The following is a 22,769-nucleotide window of genomic DNA, read 5'->3' as shown; positions in this document are numbered from 1 at the left end:
ACCTATAGTCCTTCTAACAGGAAAAAAGATTTTTGTCTACTTCAATCAATCTTTGATGAAACATTTGTACCTGTCTTTCCCAGATCCGTAGTAAAATCATATTGTTTTTCTGTTTTTCTCTTTCTAAGCTTCATTTAAGCTTTACAATATAGTTTCCCCTTCATATTTCTCTCAGCATCTCTTCAAATCACTTAAATTTTGGCTTTTCCCCCACAAAGTTACATTATATTGACATTTAATTCAAGAAAATTGAGATTTCCTTATTACTGCGATGTAACAAAACACAGCCCTTTGATAGCAAGCACTTTAATGTCCTATTTACCCATATCCTCTCAGGAATTTGCCATAGCAACATTAGATGTTATTTAACAGGGCTGATTCATTGCCGAGTAGCTATACTTTGAAGAACTGGCACAAATAACTATGAGTTGGCGGTAGTGCCGCTCCGATGCTGACCTGATCACAGTAAAAGATGATGGGGATGGTGCAAGGGCAGCTCTCCAGTACAGCTTTCCATCACAATGATGCCATTACAAAAGCAAGTAGTTCAGAGAGCCTAAGCAGATGAATGAAAACAATAATGCAGTCCCCTTCCTCTTGTTCTTCCAGCCTTCCACCCTCAAAAAAAAAAAAAGTTTGGTTTTATTTTTTGTAGGTCTTAACAGTTTATCAGCTCTTTCAGTATGTTCTCCACCCCACTTTCTAACTACATAAGGACAGAAGCTTAAGGTCAGTGAGCAATATGGAACCTTGTCACTGTACTTTTCCACAGTGTTTCTGAATCCTGTATTTCCCACATACAATAAGGGCTACGGCATTTCTTTCTTCTATGGCTTCAAGCATCTTCAAAGATAGGCACAATCGCCTTCCTGCAACTAGCAGGTCTGTCTTTTTCCCTTTCTTTATAACATGATGTTCTAGAAAGATGTGTTAGGGTCTTTTTCCTAGCTTGCATTCCACCATCCCTTTTTCACCTCACATCAGACTTTAAAGTGATTAAAGGAAGACTGTGACACACAGCCCCCGCAAAGACTTCTGTGGGAATTTTAAATTTTACTAATACTTCACACAAAAACCCCACCCACCAACCACACGCAACACTGAACACCAGTTAGAGGCCAAAAATAAGTCAGACCAAATACTGATTAAATCTTTATTAATAAAAAAAAATCTTAGTATAAAAAATAGTTCATTTTATACACTAAGAAAAAGGACAAAGATGAAACTACACAACAGCAGTAAAGTAAGATACATAACAAATCAATTTAAAGATTCCTGAAACTGTTTTCAGAACTGTGTTCTTTTCTGTTGTCACGTGCCACGCATTTACTGTCTCCACCAAAAGGTGGTCTGCACCAATGGTGTCATGTGCCACCATTTATCGTCTCTTCCTGAAGCAGCCACTTGATACACTCTGGAGTTATGCATAACCACAACCACCACTAACATATAATGAAAAATGTTGGCTACATTCATGTTTGCTATTGCTAGTTTATCCAGTGGTGGACAAAAGTCAGGTAGGTTTACTGACAGTACATCAAGAAGTTGCACAGATAATTTACAGAAATTATATCATCCAGCCAAATACTTGTTATTTTTCTATGACCTCTGATGCATTTCAGCTATACCCAGTAGAATAAACAAATCGGATGTACTGCTTTGCAATACTGAAGACCAAATGAAGCTACGTTACAGTCTCTTTCAAGAGCACGAATCATGACAAAGGTAGACTTGGTTAATAACATTAATGCAGTTCCTTTGCCAGATCTAGCACATAACTAAGCCAACAGACAGCAGTGAATAGATAGGATTCGTCACTTGAGAACAAATAGCTCTTTAAGCTACAGCAAAAGCAGGTGAGAGTAGTCTAAAACAGAGCTAGGAGCATCAATTCTGATTAAGGTCATTCTTCTTCTTGGAAGATGTCAGGTCCATTAGAATTACTAATTTCTGGTCTATCTCTTCTATTCTGTCCTCAAATACCAACACATGTAGATATGAATGGAAGTTGTACCTGGGTATTTCAGGTGGGGATCTACACACCCTGCTTGAACAAAAAGACCAAACTAATTACTGTTTCTTTGTGTAATTGTGCTTTCTAAAAGCAAAGCTGTTAATAAGCATTCTTGTAAACTTACTCCCTGTAACCGGTACACAAATACTCGATAGAAAGCATGTACCATGTAACAGTCCTACTCTGGACTACGTATCTGAATCTCGTTTACATCAGTGTGACTGCATATAGAGCTGATATCTTAAAGGTAAAACTTACCAGTATCACCCATTGCAAAGTCATTCAATACATATGCTTCACCTAAACCTACAATATCTTACTTTTACTGTCAATTTTCTCTAGCTATCCAAATAAGTCATCAGGTTATTTAATCCCGGTAATTTGAGAGACATCTCAAACTACAGCAACTTTGTAACGGACAAGGTAGGCCATGGACATGTCCATTAAGTAATGTCACTTAAGCTACTGCCAAATATTTTGAAAATACACTTTTCCGCTCTCCTAAAGGTTTTGTTTTCTTCTTGCAGCTGAACCCAGACGTTAGGAACATCACAAGCCTCTTGGAAAAAGGAGTCTGTACGTAGTATCTCAGTCAGTAAAGCCAGCATGCTGTCCTATTCAACTGTTGGTACTGCAGAAATATATATAAAAAGGTTATGAGTCGAATTAGCATTGTATTTTCCTCGAAGCTATTTATTTGCCTAAGTATTTTTGAATGCATTCAAATAAACTTTTTAACATGAAGCAAAATGGGTAAACTGCATGAATGGGTGTGCAAGTGCTATACGTAGAGGATTAAGTAAATATCGCTATAAATGTAGTACTGTTCTACACAGTCACTAGCAACTGCTTACTGTGAAGTAGCATATGAGTTCATTTATTAAAATGAAAACATTCGAAGCTTCTATAGCCACGCACTTGCAATATCTTTTATTTAAGTCATCAAAATAGCATCACACCCCCCAATAATAAAAAGCTGATTACAGCTTTTTATTACCACTTTTACCAAAAGGCAAATGGGATGACTAAGTTCTCTCCATCAATGTAAAAACAGGACTCACCTGCTTGCTGATAGTGTTTTTCTGCCAACAGTTGGTGGAGACGGTTCACTATGGAAAAAGTTTTTTATCCACCAACATTTATCAATTAACTCAGGCAAACCTGCCAAAGGAGAACAAGCCCACACCATTAGACACTGGCTGAATAGCAAACAGGCAAGACTAGAAAACTGCTTGAAAGAAGGGAACAATACCATGAAATGCTTTGTCCTGCTCTGTAACGTTCACAGCATCCGAAGAGCAGGAGGAGCTGGAAGAAACGCTGGATTCCGAGTTCTGTCTTGCTGTTCATAGAAAACAGAGACACATAATGAAAAAAATGCTTTGAGAGAGTACGCTATGCCAAGAATTTTTCAGATCTGCTGCTATCTTTGAAAAAACAGTCTAAAAGATAAGGTTACTTAGATAGAAAGTATAATTTCTATATTATATACACCATTCTAGTACAGTTGTTTATATAAAACCTTCTGTATAAAGTTGACCTCTCAGCCTACTTACTCTTCACCTAAAAAACATACTGAGATTTGTTTGCATAGCTTTCACTGAAATCGGTGACAAACCTTATGATCACGTACACACCGCTATCAAAACAAATGAGTCATTCAAGTTCAAAACAGCCTATAGTTTCCACTGTGACACAACTAAATACTGTACTCACACTATGGTGTCCATCCTGCACAGAGGGATCCTAACACACCAGATGTACTCTCAAACCAGTGACTATTTCACACTTTTAGAAACAAAAGCGTGGAGTGGATTTTATGTTCTGTCTAAACCGGCAAAGTAAATGTGGAGTATAGCTAAAAGACAGGACTTGCTGGGCTAATGCTTTTTCTAGGTCATGTTTTAAAGTATAAAATATATATATATATATATTACATATCCCTAATGAACAGAACAAAAAAAAAGTAGATGAAAAACCAGAAGCACATGCTCATTAGAACTGAAGTTCCTTGGTATAACAAAAAACTCTCCAAGCAATTAAAAACTATCAGGCAAAGACTCCCTTTTGCCTCCAGCTCACCCAGAAACCACCTCAAACCCCACCAGCAGTAACAACCCGGACACCGGCTCGGGGGAGCTCTGCCTCCCTCCTCCAGAGGAGCCCCGTCCCGGACGGCGGTGTGGGAGGCGGAGCCCGGGGCAGCTCCGGGACCCCCATCCCGAGCACTTACTTCGGTAGTACTGGTTCTTGGCCAGGAGGCAGCCGGCGGAGGGTACGGAGGCCATGGCAGCGCCGCGACGGGGAACCCGCCTCTCTCCGGGAGGAGCCTGGAGAGCGAACGGCGCGTTTTGCCGGGAGAAGGAGCGGCGCCCGGCGGAGGAGACCGGCCCGCAGCCAGCCAGCCCCCCCCGGCCCCTGCCCTGCCCGCCCCGGCAGCTCACCTGTGTCGCCGAGGGAAAGCAGCCGTCAGACGGGAGCAACGGGACCGCGCTCCCCCGGACAGCGAGTGCCGGCGGCTCCCCGGGACGCCCCTATATGGGCCGCGGCGGGCGGCCCGCCCCGGGGGCGGTGGGGAGGGACGGGACGGGACGGGACGGGACGGGACGGGACGGAACGAGGGGGAGGGGGGAGCCAGCCCGCCCGCCCCAGGGCACCCTGTCCCCCCCCAGCCCCGACCCGAGTGGGACAGCCCGCAGCCGCCACCGAGTCCCCGTCCTGGTCCCCTCGGTCCCTCCGGCCGGGTGTCGCCTCTGAGCGCTTTTCTGGGGTGCATTAAGCCGGGAGTAACTGCACTAGTTATTCTCTGCCCGGTGGGGATGGGGAAGAGGGGGATGAAGCAGGCAGGTACCTGTTTCAGGTATTATGCACACACACTAGCGAAAGTGAAGTCAAAGGAATGTTCTCCACTCTCGTTAAGTGAAATCTGTGATCATCTGAAGTCTTGGTAAAGTTACAACAAAGTCCAGGACAGATCACCAAATAAGTTTTTTCTTCCCACAGAAGAATGTACAACTCTAAATTGTTGTAATCCTAGCTCATGGCAAAAATTTGTCCTACAGTGTGTTTCCTCACCTTTCAGAATTATCAACAGAAAAAGTAACAAAGAGTTTTGTCTATTTGAATTGCTCCTGCTCCACAAGGAAATGTTTTATCATTGTTTTTCACAGCGGGAGTTGTGGGTAAGAACACAGCCGTGTGTGGCGTGTGATGCCATGTTACTGTGACGTATCTGACTGCTTGAATAAGTGCGTCCTATCTCAAATGATAAGGAAATAGTTCATAATAGCTTCTAGCATATTTGCAAGGATATAAAGCGTAGTGTGGGAACCTGCCTGTAAAATAATATTCATACAGCAGATGCAACAGATAAGCATGCTGTATTTTCCTGGGCCGTTTTGTTGACCTGCTGGCAGAGTCTCAACAACATGGTGGTCTTTCCCAAGGAGAACTTGAAGGCTCACCTGTGTGAAATCTGCAAGACTGACACAGAAAATAATTTGCAGCTGGGTTGGTACCAACCACTGGCACCAGTTACCCTGTGTGCTTATCTTTGTATGTAAAAAAACACTGTAAGTGTAGAAAAATTTACAGATTTTTTTGATACCCCATTCACAGTGTACGTCTCTACACACTGTTGCAGCTCCTTGTTTATGGATACCTAAATGTAACTGAACTATTAGCTCACTGCATCAGTCACTTCTTTTTCTGTCTTAACAATGAATTTCCATTTTGAGCCTTGTTCTGTTTGTGGGCAATAAACTTCTGCACCATCCCATTTGTTTTTGTCACCATAAATGCCCTCACGCTGGGCACTCTTTTAATTGTCAGATCCATTCCTGAAAGAAGGGAAGCTTCTCCCTGGAGAGCCATAGGAAAGGCTCCCCTTGGGCTGTGAGTGTGGGCATTTGTAGCGACAGCACTGTGCCCTAGATGGAGCTAGTAACATTATTACTATTATAAAAATCCTTTATTGTATCTGCCATTCTCTTTCAGCTTTAAGATCCTGTTTTAATCTACTCATAACTTTGTCAAGGTGATTACTTTGTCAGAAAACTGTTCAGGCACTAACGTGCCCATGGTGTAGGCATTGCGTTTGGCCAGAAAGCAGACATAAGTGGTTCACTTGCAATCTGCACGAATATCCATCCATTTTGGAGTCATGCCAAAACACTGTGGAGCTGGGGAACACCAGGTCTGTGAAACTTTAAATTGCTTCACTGCTGTGTGTGTATTATTTTACTATATCATTTAGTGTAGACGGTCATTTGCTAGTTTTTTCTGGAGCCCTGTTTCATGCATTGCACTGGAACAGAAAGTACTTATTTAGCGAAAAGTTTTCCACCGTTTCTCCCACTCGAACTGCCATTATCTCCTATCTATTGTATTTTCTTCAAGTAATGCTCTGAATACGGAACTACAGAGTTCACCAGTGTTTTTTCTTCCATGGTTATTTTGACAGAGTGCTTCTAAAATACTCGCACATTTATTTTCAGGCATTGCTACAAAACCAAGGTATGCTATTATCTTCAGTTAACAAGTGGGAGTTCTGAGATCCAAAGGAGGTAAGATAAAAGAATCCACAAAGCTTAGGTGTCTCACAGGAGAGCAGTCTAGGACTTTATTTTTTTATAACTATTTAACACTGTGCCATACTTAATTTATCTACTTATATCTCCCATTCACTTCAGATCCAGATTTAAGTACTCAGCACACTGATAAATCGGATTCTCATCAGACATTGAAAAAACTGGTTAGTGGCTACCTATGATAAATGTAACTGACATAGCATCAATTACAAACTGAGGGGCAAGGTTATAATTTACCTTTCAAGACAGCGTTCAATTGCCTTAACCACTGACCTGTTCTTTTCTCCCTGGAAGCCTTTGCTGCAATCACTACTCACTTTTTAACTTCTGTCACAGACATGGAAGAAGTCCTGCCAAATGCACTCTATAATCTCTTTAACTTCACGAGCTCAGTTCATCTCCATGCTTCATGCCAAAAGAGGCAGGGTCCCTACAAAATAAATAGTATATAATCCCCAATTTTATAAAAATGCATTTACGGAAGGAACGTTTCCAGCCTTTTGACTGACTAATATTGTGACATTAACAACAGCGTTCATTTAACAGTGTTCATAACTACAAAATGGACGAAACACAGAATTTTATGTCATCTCACAAATCACTGACACTTATCAAAAGTATAACTTAAATTTAAAAATGAAATCAATATGACCCATTAAATGAATAAATCTCCCACCTAATCCTCCCAGGATTACCTGGTATAACCCTTTTTAAACATTAAAATTAAAGCACCTGAATCACAACAACAAAAACAGGACAGTCTATATTGAGCTTCACCTTGAAGCTGACCTGTTAATTATTCACCAGACAAGGTTTACCTAATAAACTTAGCTACTCTCAGTTCTTGGAATACCTGTGAGCATGATGCCAATCTTTTTTTGTGTCTTGTTTTGGGTGTTTTCTTCCAAGCACTTTTATGGCAATTTTTGTGACTTTTCCTTGTTACTTAACCCTGTGGAAGAGTAGTGTGGCATCGGAAATTGTACAGTGTTGCTTCACGGCTGTGCTCTTTGAATGGTGGTATGGGTACTCTGACGGTAATGTTTAGAGAGATGTGAACAATTTCAGTGAAAGTATCTTTCCTGTGCAGAAAGGTACATCTTTGGCCTATGAGGGTCGAGTATTCCCAAAATCTGGAAGAGCACATTTTGCATATTTTCCTTGCCTGGTCTAACTGCCCATCTGCAATGAACATTTCAATCAAATTTTGTACAGCAAGTGTAAATCACTCTGATCTGAAGGGAATTGTGTCTTAATTTGACAGTATGACTCTCCAGGAGAAGAATGAACTTCCCTGGGTAGTATTTTGTAATGAGTGTATTAACATTTTCAGAGAACTTTCAGAAATGTTTCCTTCATGCATCTTTCAGTAACTCTCATTATTTGCTGTCTCAACAACCTGTTTTGCATACTTGTTCTGTCAAATTTTGAAAGGAGTCTGTAAAAAGAGGCTTGCATTAAAGAAATTAGGTAGCTACACTGTGTAAAGTTACAAACCTTCGATATGCAAAAATTAGTTATCAAAACCTGTTTGGTTTGTTATCTGCTTCGAAGAACCAGTACCATCCTTCATTTGTTTTATTCTTCAAATATTCCTCCAAGCCAGACAGCTCAGCAGGAATGTGGGGCTCATCTATCAAAAGCAAGAGGATTTGAAGAACTGATGAAGAATTAAATGACAGTGTGCGAGGCAGCAGAGAAATGGAAATTTCTACCGTATGCAGCCTGCGAAAGAGACAGGGGGCCATAGAGCTGCTTGAGAGAGCCTGTGCACAGAAGGGACAGAAAAAGCCTTTCTCTTCGCTGCTGCAGTGTGTGGCACCGCTACAAATCATCAGCTTTGTAGTAATGACCATTCCCAGGAGTGAAGTGAATGCTTACTGGCAATTCTGGCACATTATTATTATTATTATTATTATTATTATTATTATTATTATTATTATTATTATTATTATTATTATTATTATTATTATTATATAATAATAATAACTACAAATGTGAATGGAATAATCTGGGGGGAAAAAAAGCATTTAATGAAGAGAAAAATAATTTATTTTTATTTAAATTCCTGACTATTTAAGATAGCGGATGAGATGACACTGAAAGCAAAGGGTATCTACTGAACACTAGACTCCATGCAGCACGCCTCTGAATGATGCACATGGCCTGAAATGTCAGCCAAAGCAGAAAAAACGTGTATTTTGACCTGTAAACTGCATGGCCAAAATACTGGAAAAGACTATACGCATTGCTAAATTGTTAGTACAACTTTGTGTACTTACAGTTAAATACATTGAGTTTATCTTCATTCAGTTCCATGTCCTGTGTAGCACTACACTCATAAGAAAACAAAGATGTTTTAATGTGTGTCATTTTAGCTGTATTTTAGCATTTAATTGAAACACATTTTTCTTTGGATCCAGATACAACAAACTGCACAAGTTTGATGAAATTCTTCCAGCAAGGTACATCTTTTGCATCTTTCTAAGGCAGCATATGAGAACTTGGGCTTTCTATTACTTTTGTCTCTCAAGTATGCCAAAGAAGAAGCCTTAAGGCTCCAGCATGACCAACTATGGGGGTTATAAATTGTACTTCTATAAAACAGAATATGTAATTGAATGGAATGTAATTGAATAAAGCAAAATCAAATCATAGGCATGTTTATATACCCCTTTAATATGTCCCTGGAGATTGATTGATCTATAGAGATGAGGAGGGTTGGCTTGTTATTCAATTTCACATCCTGTACAGAGATGCAGGGCCAAAACCATGTGTATTTTAGTATCCTTGTCTATTTGGGTTCAAATAAAAATTTTGTTGTGTAGCATCCACTTTTTCCAATTGCTGTAAACAGCACTGTTGCATTTTGATGTACGCACACAGATTCTGCTCTGATTCACTTCTCTACCTTCTCTGTCATTGCAAATAGCATGGACTCAGCATCACCAAATTGAACACAACCTGACACCTCTGCAGCTCTGCAAAGGCATCTTAGAAGGTGCTTATAGCCTAGCATGCCCCACAGTGCACAGACACCATTCCTCAGCACTGTGATACGACACCCTTGGCATCCTCATTTCTTGGCTAGTTGCTCTGTCACCGGGCCAGATGCTCAGAATGGAGCAGCATGAGGTGCAAAAGGAATCAAGGAGGTTGTGAACAAGAAGCACACATTCATAATTTTGCAGCTGGGAAATTTCCCATTAACCTAGCAACAGAGCTGTCCCAGGCCAGCATCCACCACATCACAGAGCAGAACTGTTTCAAGTTTAAGAAGCCAAAGACAGCTGACAGTTGCCTTAGCTCTACATAAGTCACAAATGTCCGCTGATTTAGTGAAAGCCATATTATGACACTGTTTCCCACAGCATTCTCCTGGAGAAACTGTCTGCTCGTGGCCTGGACAGGTGTACTCTTCGCTGGGTAAAAAACTGTCTGGATGGCCGTGCCCAGAGAGTGGTGGTAAATGGAGTTAAATCCAGTTGGTGTCCGGTCACAAGTGGTGTCCCCCAGGGCTCAGTGCTGGGGCCGGTTCTCTTTAATATCTTTATCAATGATCTCGATGAGGGGATCGAATGCACCCTCAGTAAGTTCGCAGATGACACTAAACTGGGCGGGCGTGTTGATCTGCTGGAGGGTAGGAAGGCTCTGCAGAGGGATCTGGACAGGCTGGACCGATGGGCTGAGACCAATGGTATGAGGTTCAACAAGGCCAAGTGCCGGATCCTGCACTTGGGTCACAACAACCCCATGCAGCGCTACAGGATTGGGGCAGAGTGGCTCGAAAGCAGCTCGACAGAAAAGGACCTGGGGGTGTTGGTTGACAGCCGGCTGAATATGAGCCAGCAGTGTGCCCAGGTGGCCAAGAAGGCCAACAGCATCCTAGGCTGTATCAGGAATAGTGTGGTAAGCCGGACTAGGGGAGTGATCATCCCCCTGTACGCGGCACTGGTGAGGCCCCACCTCGAGTACTGCGTTCAGTTTTGGGCCCCTCGCTACAAGAGGGACATTGAGGTGTTGGAGCGTGTCCAGAGAAGGGCTACAAAGCTGGTGAGGGGTCTGGAGGACAAACCTTATGAGGAACGACTGAGGGAGCTGGGGTTGTTTAGCTTGGAGAAGAGGAGGCTGAGGGGAGACCTCATCACCCTCTACAACTACCTGAAAGGAGGTTGTAGAGAGATGGGGGCTGACCTCTTCTCCCTGGTGACAAGTGATAGGATGAGAGGAAACGGGTTCAAGTTACGTCAGGGGAGGTTTAGATTGGATATTAGGAAACATTTTTTCACTGAAAGGGTTATTAAACATTGGAATAGGCTGCCCAGGGAGGTGGTGGATTCACCATCCCTGGAGGTGTTTAAAAAAAGGGTAGATGGGGCACTTAGGGACATGGTGTAGAAGTGGCTTTTGTCAGGGTAGGTTAAAGGTTGGACTCGATGATCTTAAAGGTCCCTTCCAACCTCAGCAATTCTATGATTCTATGATTCTATGATTATCAGGAGGACCAAGCAGCCCCATGTGGATGGCTCACTCTTTTATCATTCTGTTCTTCTCAATAGCACTTTTGTCTCCTCCAAAGCCACTCTATAGTAAATATGCACAGCATGTCCTTGTACGTCTCACCCTGCTCCATTGCAATAAACACATCCAGTATGTCATTATATGTCTCAGATACCTGCTCCATTTTCTGCAGGGACACTTGAAGCAACATGAAAGTCTTAATCCACTCTCAAATCTGACCAGCCTGCAGAGAGGCATAGAGGAGGAACACTGACAGTATAGGACTTCTTATGCAACGATGATAGGCCAGACTCGTAGTTCATTATGCTTGTTGTTTCCTTCTCCCACACTTTAACCAGTTGGCCTCAGAAGTGCAAACGTCATTAGGACTGACCAGGGATTCTGCCATTTTTTCTAGACTCCCACACACTTAGAGTTCATGTGTACCAGTAGTTTAAAATATGCTTCGGACCACTCTTTGGTCTTGAAGACAGCTAGTATGGAGTGGCCTATATCCACACTGTTTTATACTACAAAATAATATGGTTACATCCAAAATGGTCTGTGAAGAATTGTCGCTTGCTTATGTTAAATCCCAAGCTGCCTGGGAGTTTTTGGGGAGGGAGACAGGGAAACCCCCAAGCCATTCCAGGACCTTTCTAACATTTTAATAGTACGGACAGTCATGTTCTGTTCCCTGACAAGGTTCCCTGTCATTAACTTACAGGTTAGCTAATTTAATGTGATGTCACTGGTGTTTAAGATGTCCAGAGCCCAATAAGCTTACAAACAAGTGAGTCTTTCCTAGGCATCCATTTGCAAACTTAGAATGTTTAACATTAGGGTGTAGGTGGCTAATTAGGGTCCAGTTATTGCATTTCTTTAGATCTTAATGAATCTAACGCCTTTACTGTTTCTGTCTCCACAGACGCTGCTGGTGGGAAGTCTTTTGCTCAGGCTGCTGCAAGGCTGCCTCTACACCCCCAGTGCCAAGTCTTAGCCAACTGCTAACTTAGACAACGGTCTAAAGAATAGAGTCAACAGTGTAGTCAAAGTTTAACACAGCTAAATTAAGTTTTCCTATTTATTTTCACTTGGTCAGTGTCTATCTACTTCTTATCACTAAATCTGGTATAAAGGGTTGAGTTTAGCCGCTTTCCGATTTATCTCTGAGAAGAATGATAGGCATTTTTTCATTTATCTTCATACCACTGAAGTGCAACACTTGTAAAATGGTCTTACAATGGTCAGTCTCACCTTTGAGGAGTCTGTTCAGACAGAAAGTGCGCAGCCCATTTCTGTTACCTTGCGTAAATGCAAGTTTTTCCTCCATTTTGCTTGCAATGCTGTTAAATTCAGTTAACTACAAGTTTCTGGAGTGAATTCAAGCCCAACAGATCCTTTATAAATTTGGAAATGGAACGCATTTCACACTCTATGTGAAAGTTGACTTTTGGCAGAATACTGGAATTGGCAGCAATTGAAAAGGTACACTAAATTATTATGTATGAGATTACAGATTAAGATTACCTCTAATTTGTTCCCTCCATCCCTCCTCCTGTTTCCTATCCTCTCATGTCTGTGACAATCCAATCTACTCCCTTTGAAGAATTTTGCTGAGAAAAATAGAAGTTCTAGAAGATGACCAAATTATAGAAGACCACCAAAACTGCTTATATACATAGGTATTGTAGAACGCATCAAGATTTATAGTGGAATGGAATGGGTGAAACAGTTACTCCAATAAAACCAGAAACTATTAACTCACTGATAAACACTTAAGAATCTCTTAGAGGATATGATACAGGGTATATGTCTGTCTTGTGGTAATGTTCAGAGAATTAAAATGTAATAAATGTCTCAAAGTGGTAGAATAGCAAACAAAGTGGAAATGGTATTGATGGATGTACAGATTTGCATTTAGAGATAGTAAAACTGACCCAATGTATGAAATGCAGTTTTCTGAAAGCCTCTAAATATTACAGACTGTTCCTCCTATGAAGAAAATTACTTACCAGTTCATGATTGTGAAATCTCCCAATGTCATAGATGCCTCCAGCTTGGAACCTTAGCCAGAAAATGAAAATATGAGTATTTAATATGCATTTAGGAATAAAAACAGAGGCTTACTGCCTTGAGAAGGAGGATGACACAAAGAAGAAGATTATTGTAAAACCTATTACAGTTTCCTGGCATTATCCAATTTTAAGTGGCCTAACAGAGACTGAATCTTCAAAGAAGAAAAAGGAAATTATTAGAGCAAACTTAGAAAAATGATGACTCAATTGACAAGATGAACAATCCCTCAACTGTGACGGACATGAGCCCAGCCCAGTGACAAAGAAAATAAGAATTCATGGATTAATCTATCCCTTCATGTAGGGAGAATGAGAAAGTAAAGCAAAACAAAAATGGCTACCGTCACAGAGACCTAGATCAGAAAACCTCCTCAAAGCAAATACTAACTTGTCTATACTCCCTTGCCAAACTGACTTTCAGCTCTAGCCTGAAGCAAACTAGATCGTCTTTTAAAGTCTCCTAAGGTGATGACCTAATCATAAAATGACACCAGATCATACCCACATGTAGAGCGAAATTGCGCCCTTTTTGCCTTTTGCTGATGGTCATGTGAAGGAATCATGGTCAAAACCATAGTTTCACTAGAACTGTGTGTATGTAGCTGAGTGTATCTACAGAGTTTCTGATGAGACGCTTCACAGAAAGAGCTCTGGTTTTCAACAGGTTACATCAGTTATAAATTAAAAAGATGTAGTGGAATATTTGCTGTGGGAATAGTAGGATTATCAAAAATATGTGCTGTCCAAAAAACAAAACTACAAGGGATGTACCAAGACTCTCCTTTTCCAGTTTGGTTTAGTAAGCAGGAGTTTTATTCTTTTAGTCTGCTTACAGTGCTACAAAATGAAAGCATGCGTTCCCTCCTGTACCATAAAGAAAGCTTGATAAAGAATTTATTCTTTTACAGGACCCACTGTGACATGTGAACCCTGGCAAATAAATAGAAATCCATATACTTATGAGAAAATGGGAATTATCTTATCTCCATGACAGGTGTGATGTTCCATTGTTCTACTAGTCTGTATGAAGCTGAAAATCAAATAAAATTAAAAAAAAACACAACTGTAACGAGTGGTGTCCCTCAGGGGTCAATACTTGGACCAATTTTGTTCAATATATTCATTAATGACCTAGATGAGGGGACAGAGTGTATCCTCAGCAAGTTTGCTGATGATACCAAGCTGGGAGGGGTGGCCGACACTCCAGAGGGCCATGCTGCCATCCAGCGTGACCTGGACAGGCTGGAGAGCTGGGCAGAGAAGAACCTAATGAGGTTCAACAAAAGCAAGTATAGGGTCCTGCATCTGGGAAGGAAGAATGTCAGGCACCAGTATAGGTTAGGGGCGGACATGCTGGGAAGCAGCTCTGAGGAGAAGGACCTGGGGGTCCTGGTAGACAGCAAATTATCCATGAGCCAGCAGTGTGCCCTTGTCACCAAGAAGGCCAATGGCATCCTGGGCTGCATAGGAAAGACTGTGGCCAGGAGGTCGAGGGAGGTCTTTCTCCCCCTCTACTCTGCACTGGTGAGGCCACAACTGGAGTACTGTGTCCAGTTTTGGGCTCCCCAGTTCAAGAGGGACAGGGAACTACTGGAGCGAGTCCAGCGAAGGGCAACCAAGATGATTATGGGACTGGAGCACCTCCCTTATGAGGAAAGGCTGAAAGAGCTGGGACTCTTTAGGCTGGAGAAGAGAAGGTTGAGGGGAGACCTGATTAATGTTTACAAGTATCTAAAGGGTGGGTTTAAGGAGGATGGAGCCAGGCTCTTTTCAGTGGTTCCCAGTGACAGGACAAGGGGCAATGGGCACAAGCTAGAACATAGGAATTTCCGTTCAAATACATGGAAAAACTTCTTTACAGTGAGGGTGACAGAGCACTGGAACAGGCTGCCCAGGGAGGTTGTGGAGTCCCCTTCTCTGGAGATTTTCAAGACCCGCCTGGACGCAGCCCTGAGGGATGTGCTCTAGGCAATCCTGCTCTAGCAGGGGAGTTGGACTAGATGATCTCTAGAGGTCCCTTCCAACTCTGAAGATTCCGTGATTCCGTGATTCCGTGATTCCGTGAACTGTTTGAAGAAGCGGTTTAAGAACAACTAATCACTCAGAAAAATTATGCATAATTTAAAACTTGTTATCTGTTTTTTCTGTTTAATTTTCTTTTTGCACACCAACCATTTGCAGTAACGTTTCTATAATGCAACCAGGGCATTAACCAAACACCTTATTTTCTGAAATCTGCCTTGTGATAAAGAAATGTCATTTTACAGTCTGCCAAAATAAAACCTACTTTAAAAAAATGCTTTTAAAACTTCAGACATATCTCTACTAGCCTATGAGTTTTTATTCGCAATGCTTTCTCTAAAATTTAACATAGACTATACACGACCAAAACCATACAATGCTGCAATTGAAATCGTGGTCTTTTCATAATCCTGTGCAATTCTCAGCACTAAGAATTCACAGATCTTGTGATCCAGACTCCTAAGAGGCTTTGCTGTAGAAGTGTATCCTCTGCAACACAGACGTCAGGCATGGTGTATTCAGGGATAATAGAATCATAAACCCATGCTGACTAGGCCTGATCCCCTGCTTGTCCATTATATGACTTGTAATGGCACTCAAGATGATCTGCTCCATGACCTTCCCTGCTACCGAGGTCAGACTGACAGGCCTATAGTTTCCTGGATCCTCCTTTGTGCCTTTTTTGTAGATCGGTGCTACATTTGCTACCCTCCAGTCCATTGGGACCTCCCAAGTTAGCCATGACTTCACGTAGATAATGGAAAGTGGCTTGGCGAGCACATCTGCCAACTCTTTCAGCACTCTTGGATGTAACCCATCCGGTCCCATAGGCTTGTGTGCATCCAAGCGGTGTAGGAGGTCACTGATCACTTCCTCTTTAATTGTGATGACCTCGTTCAGCTTCCCCTCCCTGTCTCCTAGCTCACAAGGCTGGGTGCCCAGGGAACAGCTCGTTCCACTGCTAAAGACTGGGGCAAAGTAGGCATTGAGCACCTCAGCCTTTTCCTCATCCTTTGTGACTATGTTTCCCTCTGCATCCAATAAGGGAGGGAGATTTTCCCTAATCCTCCTTTTGTTGTTAATGAATTTATAGAAACATTTTTTGTTATCCTTAAGAGCTGCAGCTAGGTTTTGCTCTAGCTGCGCTTTGGCTCTCCTAATTTTCTCCCTGCATAGCTTCGCTATATCCTTATAGCCTTCCTGAGAGACCTGCCCCTCTTCCAAAGGTCATAGACTCTCCTTTTGTTCTTGAGGTCCAGCCAAAGGTCCCTATTTAGCCTGGCCAGTCTCCTTCCCCACCTACTTGTTTTTCGGCCTCCTCCTGTGCCTTTAAGACTTCTCTCTTGAAGTATGTCCAGCCTTCCTGTGCTCCTATATCCTTCAGGGCAGCCTCCCATGGGATAATGGTAGGTTATGATTTTGTACACATAAACCTAATTCTTTCAGTCAGTGAAAACAAAATACTGACTGTCTACTTAATAACACAGTACCACTACCATGGTTGATAATGGAATGAAAATTGTTACCTGCAGATTGTCAGCTCAAGAGGAGCGATAGAAGGAGAGATAGATTTGTTGCTGTTGATTAAAAGTCACCATTTACAATGAAGATAATGGTTATGATCGAATGATTATTTGTTAACATATAAAATGAGCCACTGTCATCATTTCTTTCCTTGTGAAATAGCTGTTCACGTGGTACTGTAGATAAAATTCCCCTGTGCATCTGATATTAACTGGATCCATTTTGACAGCCTGGGTAAATGACTAAAGACTAAAGAAATAAGAAGATGCTATCCTTTCACATCAAGTCCTAATCACTCTAGGAAAAAAAAAAAAAAACAAAAAAAAACAACAGAAGAACAGAAAACCCACATAAGACAGGAAATTTACACTGTTGGTGTCCATGTAATACTTACTCTGACTGAAAAGAAGGCCATCTGACACTTTTATGTGGAAATAGAAATATTCTTTTCAAATGCTTGCCTTTCTTTGGAACCTGCAACTATCTACAAGTCTTATTAAATGCTTAAAGAACTCATTATCATCCACAAATGAGCCATACAGAGTCTTGACCCACCCTGTGCTTGCAGAAGCGAAGCTCTATTCCATACAGAAGAAACATGTGATCAAATCCTGCATTATCTGTCTCCATCTCAAACAAATTCTGTAAATACTCAGTAAATAAAGTGTCAAGCTGTAACAAATGATTGAGGCTTCATCTTTGTGTCATTATTGGTTATGTTTTGCTTCTGCTTTTGTAATGCTCCAATTGCATGTATCACCAAAGAAAAGTGGGAGCAAAAGAAGCCGGGAGAAGTGCTGGATTAATTTCACGTATCTTTGTGTCAGCACAAATGCAGACACTAGAGTATTTGACCTCAGCAAGAGAATCTAGAAATATCTAGAACTGGGTTATGCAACCCTGAAAATGTCACCTCCACTTGGCTCATCTCCCTTCTCTTCAGCTAGACTCTCCAGCAGCTTAGCTTCTCCAGGTCAGCCAAGAGAGAAGAGCTTATAATTGGCTACAAGCGTTCGTATTCACTCCTTCACCTTGGAGAAAATGAACTGCTGTCAGCAATTTAAGGTGGTTATCAATTCCCTGGGTAGAGTAAAATCCTGCTGCCACTAATCATAGGCTGTCCTCACTTGTTAATGTGACAGCTGCTGCCAACCTGGGAGAGACAACTGCTGCCATGTGATATTTGACCAACCTACCCAAAGCCCTTTCAGGGTCACCAGAAAGGTATGGACCTGCAGTTTGAGAAATAATTGTTAAAAAGAACAGATTGTCATTATATGTACGGCTTTCTTATAAGCCGCCTTTGGGAAAAGGTAGTTCTGTGTGTCAGAAAGAGCTTTGGTATTGGAGCTGGGAGACACGCAGAGAGTTTAAAGTTAGGCAAGCTGCCAGAACAAAGTAGTTTTGCTCAGCATTGGCTTCAGCTCTCACACATCTGCTGTATAACTCACCAGCTTGGTACCGTTGGCCCGTGCCTGGGCAGAAATCAAGAGGAATATTTCTAAATACTTCTGGGGATCCGGATACAGGTACGTTTTGGTTTATCAACAGACCCCTATCTCTGTAGTCTCATCTGGGAGATCCAAGGACACCAAACACCTGATATTAAAGCTTTTTTTATGAATATTGTTGGAGAGATTAATTCTTAAAAACCCATCTATTTTTGTTTCAACTCTTAAATCCTGTAACTTTATAATAAAGTGCTGTTTTCTAATTAGCTATTAAAGAAAGTATTCACAAATAAGAGCAGTCCCAATTCAATTGTTTATATCTTTAAGCATGTTCTTTTATGCACAATTTGCAATATACAGAATTTCAGGCAAACATACACAGGATAGTTGTGCACCAATCAAAACAGCACATAGAGCAGAGTTGGCTAGTTAAAGATAAATTAAAAGCCAACAAGTAAGAACAAATCTCAAGCTCAGACACCCAACTTTATGCATGTAATTACTGTGATTTTGTCTGTATATCACAGATATAGTTTTAGACTTTTTGATTTGTCTGAAAGTGTAGTACTTATAATAAAGACATAAAATATCATCTGAACCAAACAGCATTTCTGAATATGAAAGCAGTGATTCAGATCCAGTTCATTGACCTCATTAATTTTAATTATAATCCAGTCCAAAATTACATCCTTTTTTATTACACTATAATGACTTCTTTAATTTGCTAGAAGTACAAAAATGAGCAAAAGTTAGACCAGAAAACCTTACTGCAGAACTTCACAATTTTCTTACAAAATAAGATTGCAAAATATTGTTCTAATAGTAATTTGTATCAAAGAGTTATGTTATAGTTTTGAAATTGATTGGAACTTTGATAGTTCTGGAATGGATTGCCTCTGGTAATTTTTAAAGCACTGTTTCCTTTCCCTTGATTCATTTATTTAAGGTTTCTCTACTGTTCAAACTCAAGCACTTAGTATATGTCTAACATTTCATTTGTATCATAGTTAGGTAAGCTTAGAAATTATGCGCTAATGGCGTAATTCGGTCCCATCACCCCTCACTGGAGGCAGAAGGATGCCTGCAAATGCTCAAGCTCAAAAACAGGAGATTGAACTGCTGCAGGTGTCTGCCCGAGGAGCAGGGCTCACAAGGACCACCAGGGTGGCCCTGGCAGCACCTCAGAAGCACAAGAGGGTCTGTGGAGCAGCTGTGTTCCTACCGGGTGAAATCCTCTCCCTGTGGTTTCCCTGATGTACTATTCCAGGTACTAAATGAAATCTGGCTCATCCTGTTCTCTGCACTGGCAGCAGGCTCAGCTTGGAAAGGAGCATCTCTTGGCTGCCTTATGGCTCCAGATTCCATCTTCTGCAAATTTGCAGCAGCTTGCCAAAGGATCATTAGAATCATTTTTGTCATTTTGGGCTTGTAGGAGGAAAAAGGCACAATTTTAACACCTACCTAAGAAAATCTCCCATTTTTTTCACAGAAGAGAGATCTGAAAGCAAGGATTCAAACCTTAAGAAATCTGTAATGAAGCCTGGAAATGCATCATTAGCACTGGCCTTTTAAACATATACACATTCTTGAGCTACGTGGAAATGTTACGCATAAATATTTGCCTGTCCAGCTGTTTCTTCCATGGATCTGCAGTGCTTCAAGGCAAGCAAGCAGAATTAGGCCATGTCTACAGTGCTCCCATGACCACAATTAGGAGGCTCCAGGCTGCAGCGCCTTGTTTGTGTCTGCAGTTCCCTTAGCTTGCCACAGGTTCTTGCTTTATCGAGGACAAGGTTCTCAAGGATGTGACTACAATCATGCAAGCTCTTGTATCTCCTTCCAAGGACACCTCTTACTCCTGCACAGACTACAGGGCCTGTAGGACCACTGCCTGCCGCCATCTTACAGCATCTGCACTGTACTCGATGCATGACAACAAGCTACAGCTTGTGAGGCTGACAAAGGACAACAGAGGCAGCAAAAAGCTCCAGGTATCTCCAGATCCAAGGACAGTAAAACTCATCATCCTGGATAGCTGCTGGAGGCCATTTGGCTACTGGATCTCCTAGACTGCACTCTTCAAAAGTTGTGCCAGCACCAGCTGAATCTCTGCAGTTTTCTGATGCATTAAAAGCATGGCAGATGCCACCATCAAACTTCGTTTTGCCAAGTCTTAATAATTCTGGGCATGCACCATGAGGCCCTCCTGGTGATTTACATTCATGTGTTGCTAATTTCTGGATGCAAAAGATTACCTTCATGGGCCTGTCTTAGAAACTCCTCAGTGCTGGAGATGCATCCCACCTCTTTCTGTTTTCCTTTTCCCAGTCTAGAAATGTATGGCCACTTCTCCTTGGAAGCTGTTTCTGCCAGACTCCTATAGATCCATGGCACAGCAATCTGGTGTTAGTAAATCTGTTGCGGCTGTGGATGTAATGAAAATCTGCAGGCCATCACCATCTGCTCCTTTCCTGTCTGGTGAAAGCCTACACCATCCTGGACATCTTTACTGTATTCAGGCACAATAGCACTCTCAGCTGTGCTAGGTAAGATGTGAGGATGACATTTTTCCCTAGCCAGTTGTTGTGGTTTAACCCCATCCAGCAACTAAACACTCTGTCCCAGCCGAAACCAGGACACCAGTGTTCCCTCGGGAAGCCCAGTGCTTAATACAATCACGTGGGCTGTCGATCCATCATATTCCACAATCACTGAGATCCCACAGGCAATTCATACATGTAAGAGTGAGCCATGTGCACATCTACTGCAGGTTTCAGAACTACTGCACTTCCTTGCAGTAGTTGGTCAGCAATCACTCATCCCAATGAAAGTGGTATCTGTGGTGCGTAGGTGCTCACCCACAAGTCGTATCCTCTTCTGCCAGCTGTATGCAACTCTGTCCTCATGACTCCAGTGTCCATGGGGAGTTCAGCTACATAACTAAATCTGAATGGCAAGTGAGGTACTAGGGGCCTGATATGCCCTTTCTATGAAACGTCCTTTCTATGAAAATGCTGTCACATTCACTGCAATTAAATGAGTCTGTGCAATTAGGATATGGAGCTCTTTTCTGGCCTAAGTGGCTGCGGAAGTACAAATATTTAGCTCATTCTTTTGCAAATCCTCAGCACATGAACAGTTTCATCCTACTTCATTGTGCAGTCTTATCGGAGAGCAGTTTCTAGTTCATCTCTAACTCAGTTGGCCCTTCTCATCAGCAATCTTCAAAAATGTTTCTAATTCACGCGCCGTAGGCACTTTAAGTGGGGAAAGTCCAGCTGGTGAGTTATTCAGATTTTGTGTGGGAGGGTCTCCAGAGTTTTGTCCCCCAGTGGGTGCTTTCAGTCCACCCTCAGGAGCATTTCACAGACTGCGCGACATGGAAAATTAGGCTTTTTCCTCTAGAGTGCTGCAAGGAATAGGGTTGTGTAAATATAAGCAGATGTCTGCCCAGTGGTGTAGACCTCCTCCTGATAATGCTGTGATTCAAATCGAATTAGGTAGAAGTCTTTCAGAGCAGTGGTTGAGAAGCTGTTGCTGTGCAAGGGCCCATCTCATTGTGCCGGGACACAGCCCACAGGGCCGTAACAACTTGCATAAAGATCCTCTGACATGTAGGGAAGGAGTCCCTTTCCTTCCCATTTCTAATACTTAGCTCAGCACTTAACATATCCACTTTGGGCATGCTTTTGCTTTGCAACTTGCACATTTTGCAAGACAGGGAAAAACGCAAAGCACTCAGTACAACAAATTGCTTTCTTAAGGTTTTATTTTCAGATATTTCTCAGGCTTCCATCTGTTGATCTGTATTACCTCCAATTACCTTGATCCTCCATCTGCTGGCCAGACTTTCTGCTCAAACATTCTTCACACTCTCCAACTAATACTTGGAGAATAATTGTAATTCCACATAGACTTTCACCTGAATTTTCAAATAATTTTTTCCTGATCTTTTGCATAGGCAGTAAACCATAGCTCTGGGGAATCTTTCAGGTTTGCTAGCAAAGCTTTCAAATTTGAAGATCACCAAAAGGTTTCATAAGATTTTAATCTAAATCTGAAACCAAAAACCAAGGAGGAAATTGTAGTTTAAAAATTAGCATTACGTATTCTATTATCTTTTTTTTTTTTTTACTTTCAGGTCTGCATACATAAAAAAAGCAGGTGTACTTGTTTCAGTGCAATCTTTTTAATTCCTTGACCAAATCTTCAGCTGTAACAGGCAACAATAACATTTTTTCAAGATTTTAATACAGTTTGACAGGTAAGACTATGAAAGCAGTAGTTCGTTATTTTATATTTATGAACCAAGCTGAGATTCTATAATATCCTGTCCTGACGTGATCTATTGTTGTGCTCTTATTTCCTGCCGCTGTTATCTGACTGCTGCTGGAAATTTTACCCATAGGTGCTGATGCGTTGCCTTTGAATATAATCATGTATTGTTGCCTGTTCTCTCAGTTTGATTTATTTTGGATGATAAATGGACGTCTTGAGGCAGTCATCAGACTTTAATTTGACTGAACAGATCGTATCTGAAAATCACAATTTTCCTAGAGCGCTGTTGAAGAGCAGCCAGTAATTTCACATT

General features: G+C 41.6%; 1 protein-coding gene and 1 long non-coding RNA gene across 3 annotated transcripts; one reads left to right on the top strand and one right to left on the bottom strand.

The window, feature by feature from the left end:
* Window positions 1–1,139: 1,139 nt before the first annotated feature.
* Window positions 1,140–4,592, bottom strand: PPDPFL (pancreatic progenitor cell differentiation and proliferation factor like). 2 transcript variants are annotated; one of them, XM_063326844.1, is made up of 5 exons: window positions 4,459–4,592; window positions 4,248–4,344; window positions 3,267–3,356; window positions 3,076–3,175; window positions 1,140–2,645 (listed from the first exon to the last, which is right to left on the bottom strand). In XM_063326844.1, the coding sequence occupies exons 2-5, from the start codon at window positions 4,300–4,302 to the stop codon at window positions 2,633–2,635; spliced, it is 258 nt and encodes an 85-aa protein (XP_063182914.1). In that variant the 5' UTR covers window positions 4,303–4,344; window positions 4,459–4,592; the 3' UTR covers window positions 1,140–2,632. The 2 variants fall into 2 exon arrangements, with proteins under 2 accessions (XP_063182914.1, XP_063182915.1); XM_063326845.1 differs by lacking the exon at window positions 4,459–4,592 and having other exon boundaries at window positions 4,248–4,437.
* Window positions 4,593–6,010: 1,418 nt separating this feature from the next.
* LOC134510765 (uncharacterized) lies at window positions 6,011–8,487 on the top strand. The gene is made up of 3 exons (XR_010069721.1): window positions 6,011–6,209; window positions 6,511–6,579; window positions 8,210–8,487. It is a non-coding gene; the product is annotated as an uncharacterized LOC134510765 (long non-coding RNA).
* The last annotated feature ends 14,282 nt before the right edge of the window (window positions 8,488–22,769 follow it).

This window comes from Chroicocephalus ridibundus, chromosome 2 (genome assembly GCF_963924245.1).
Source record: "Chroicocephalus ridibundus chromosome 2, bChrRid1.1, whole genome shotgun sequence".
Taxonomy (NCBI): domain Eukaryota; kingdom Metazoa; phylum Chordata; class Aves; order Charadriiformes; family Laridae; genus Chroicocephalus; species Chroicocephalus ridibundus.
Note: the sequence above shows the minus strand (reverse complement) of the source record. Positions and strands in the feature narration are given on the sequence as shown.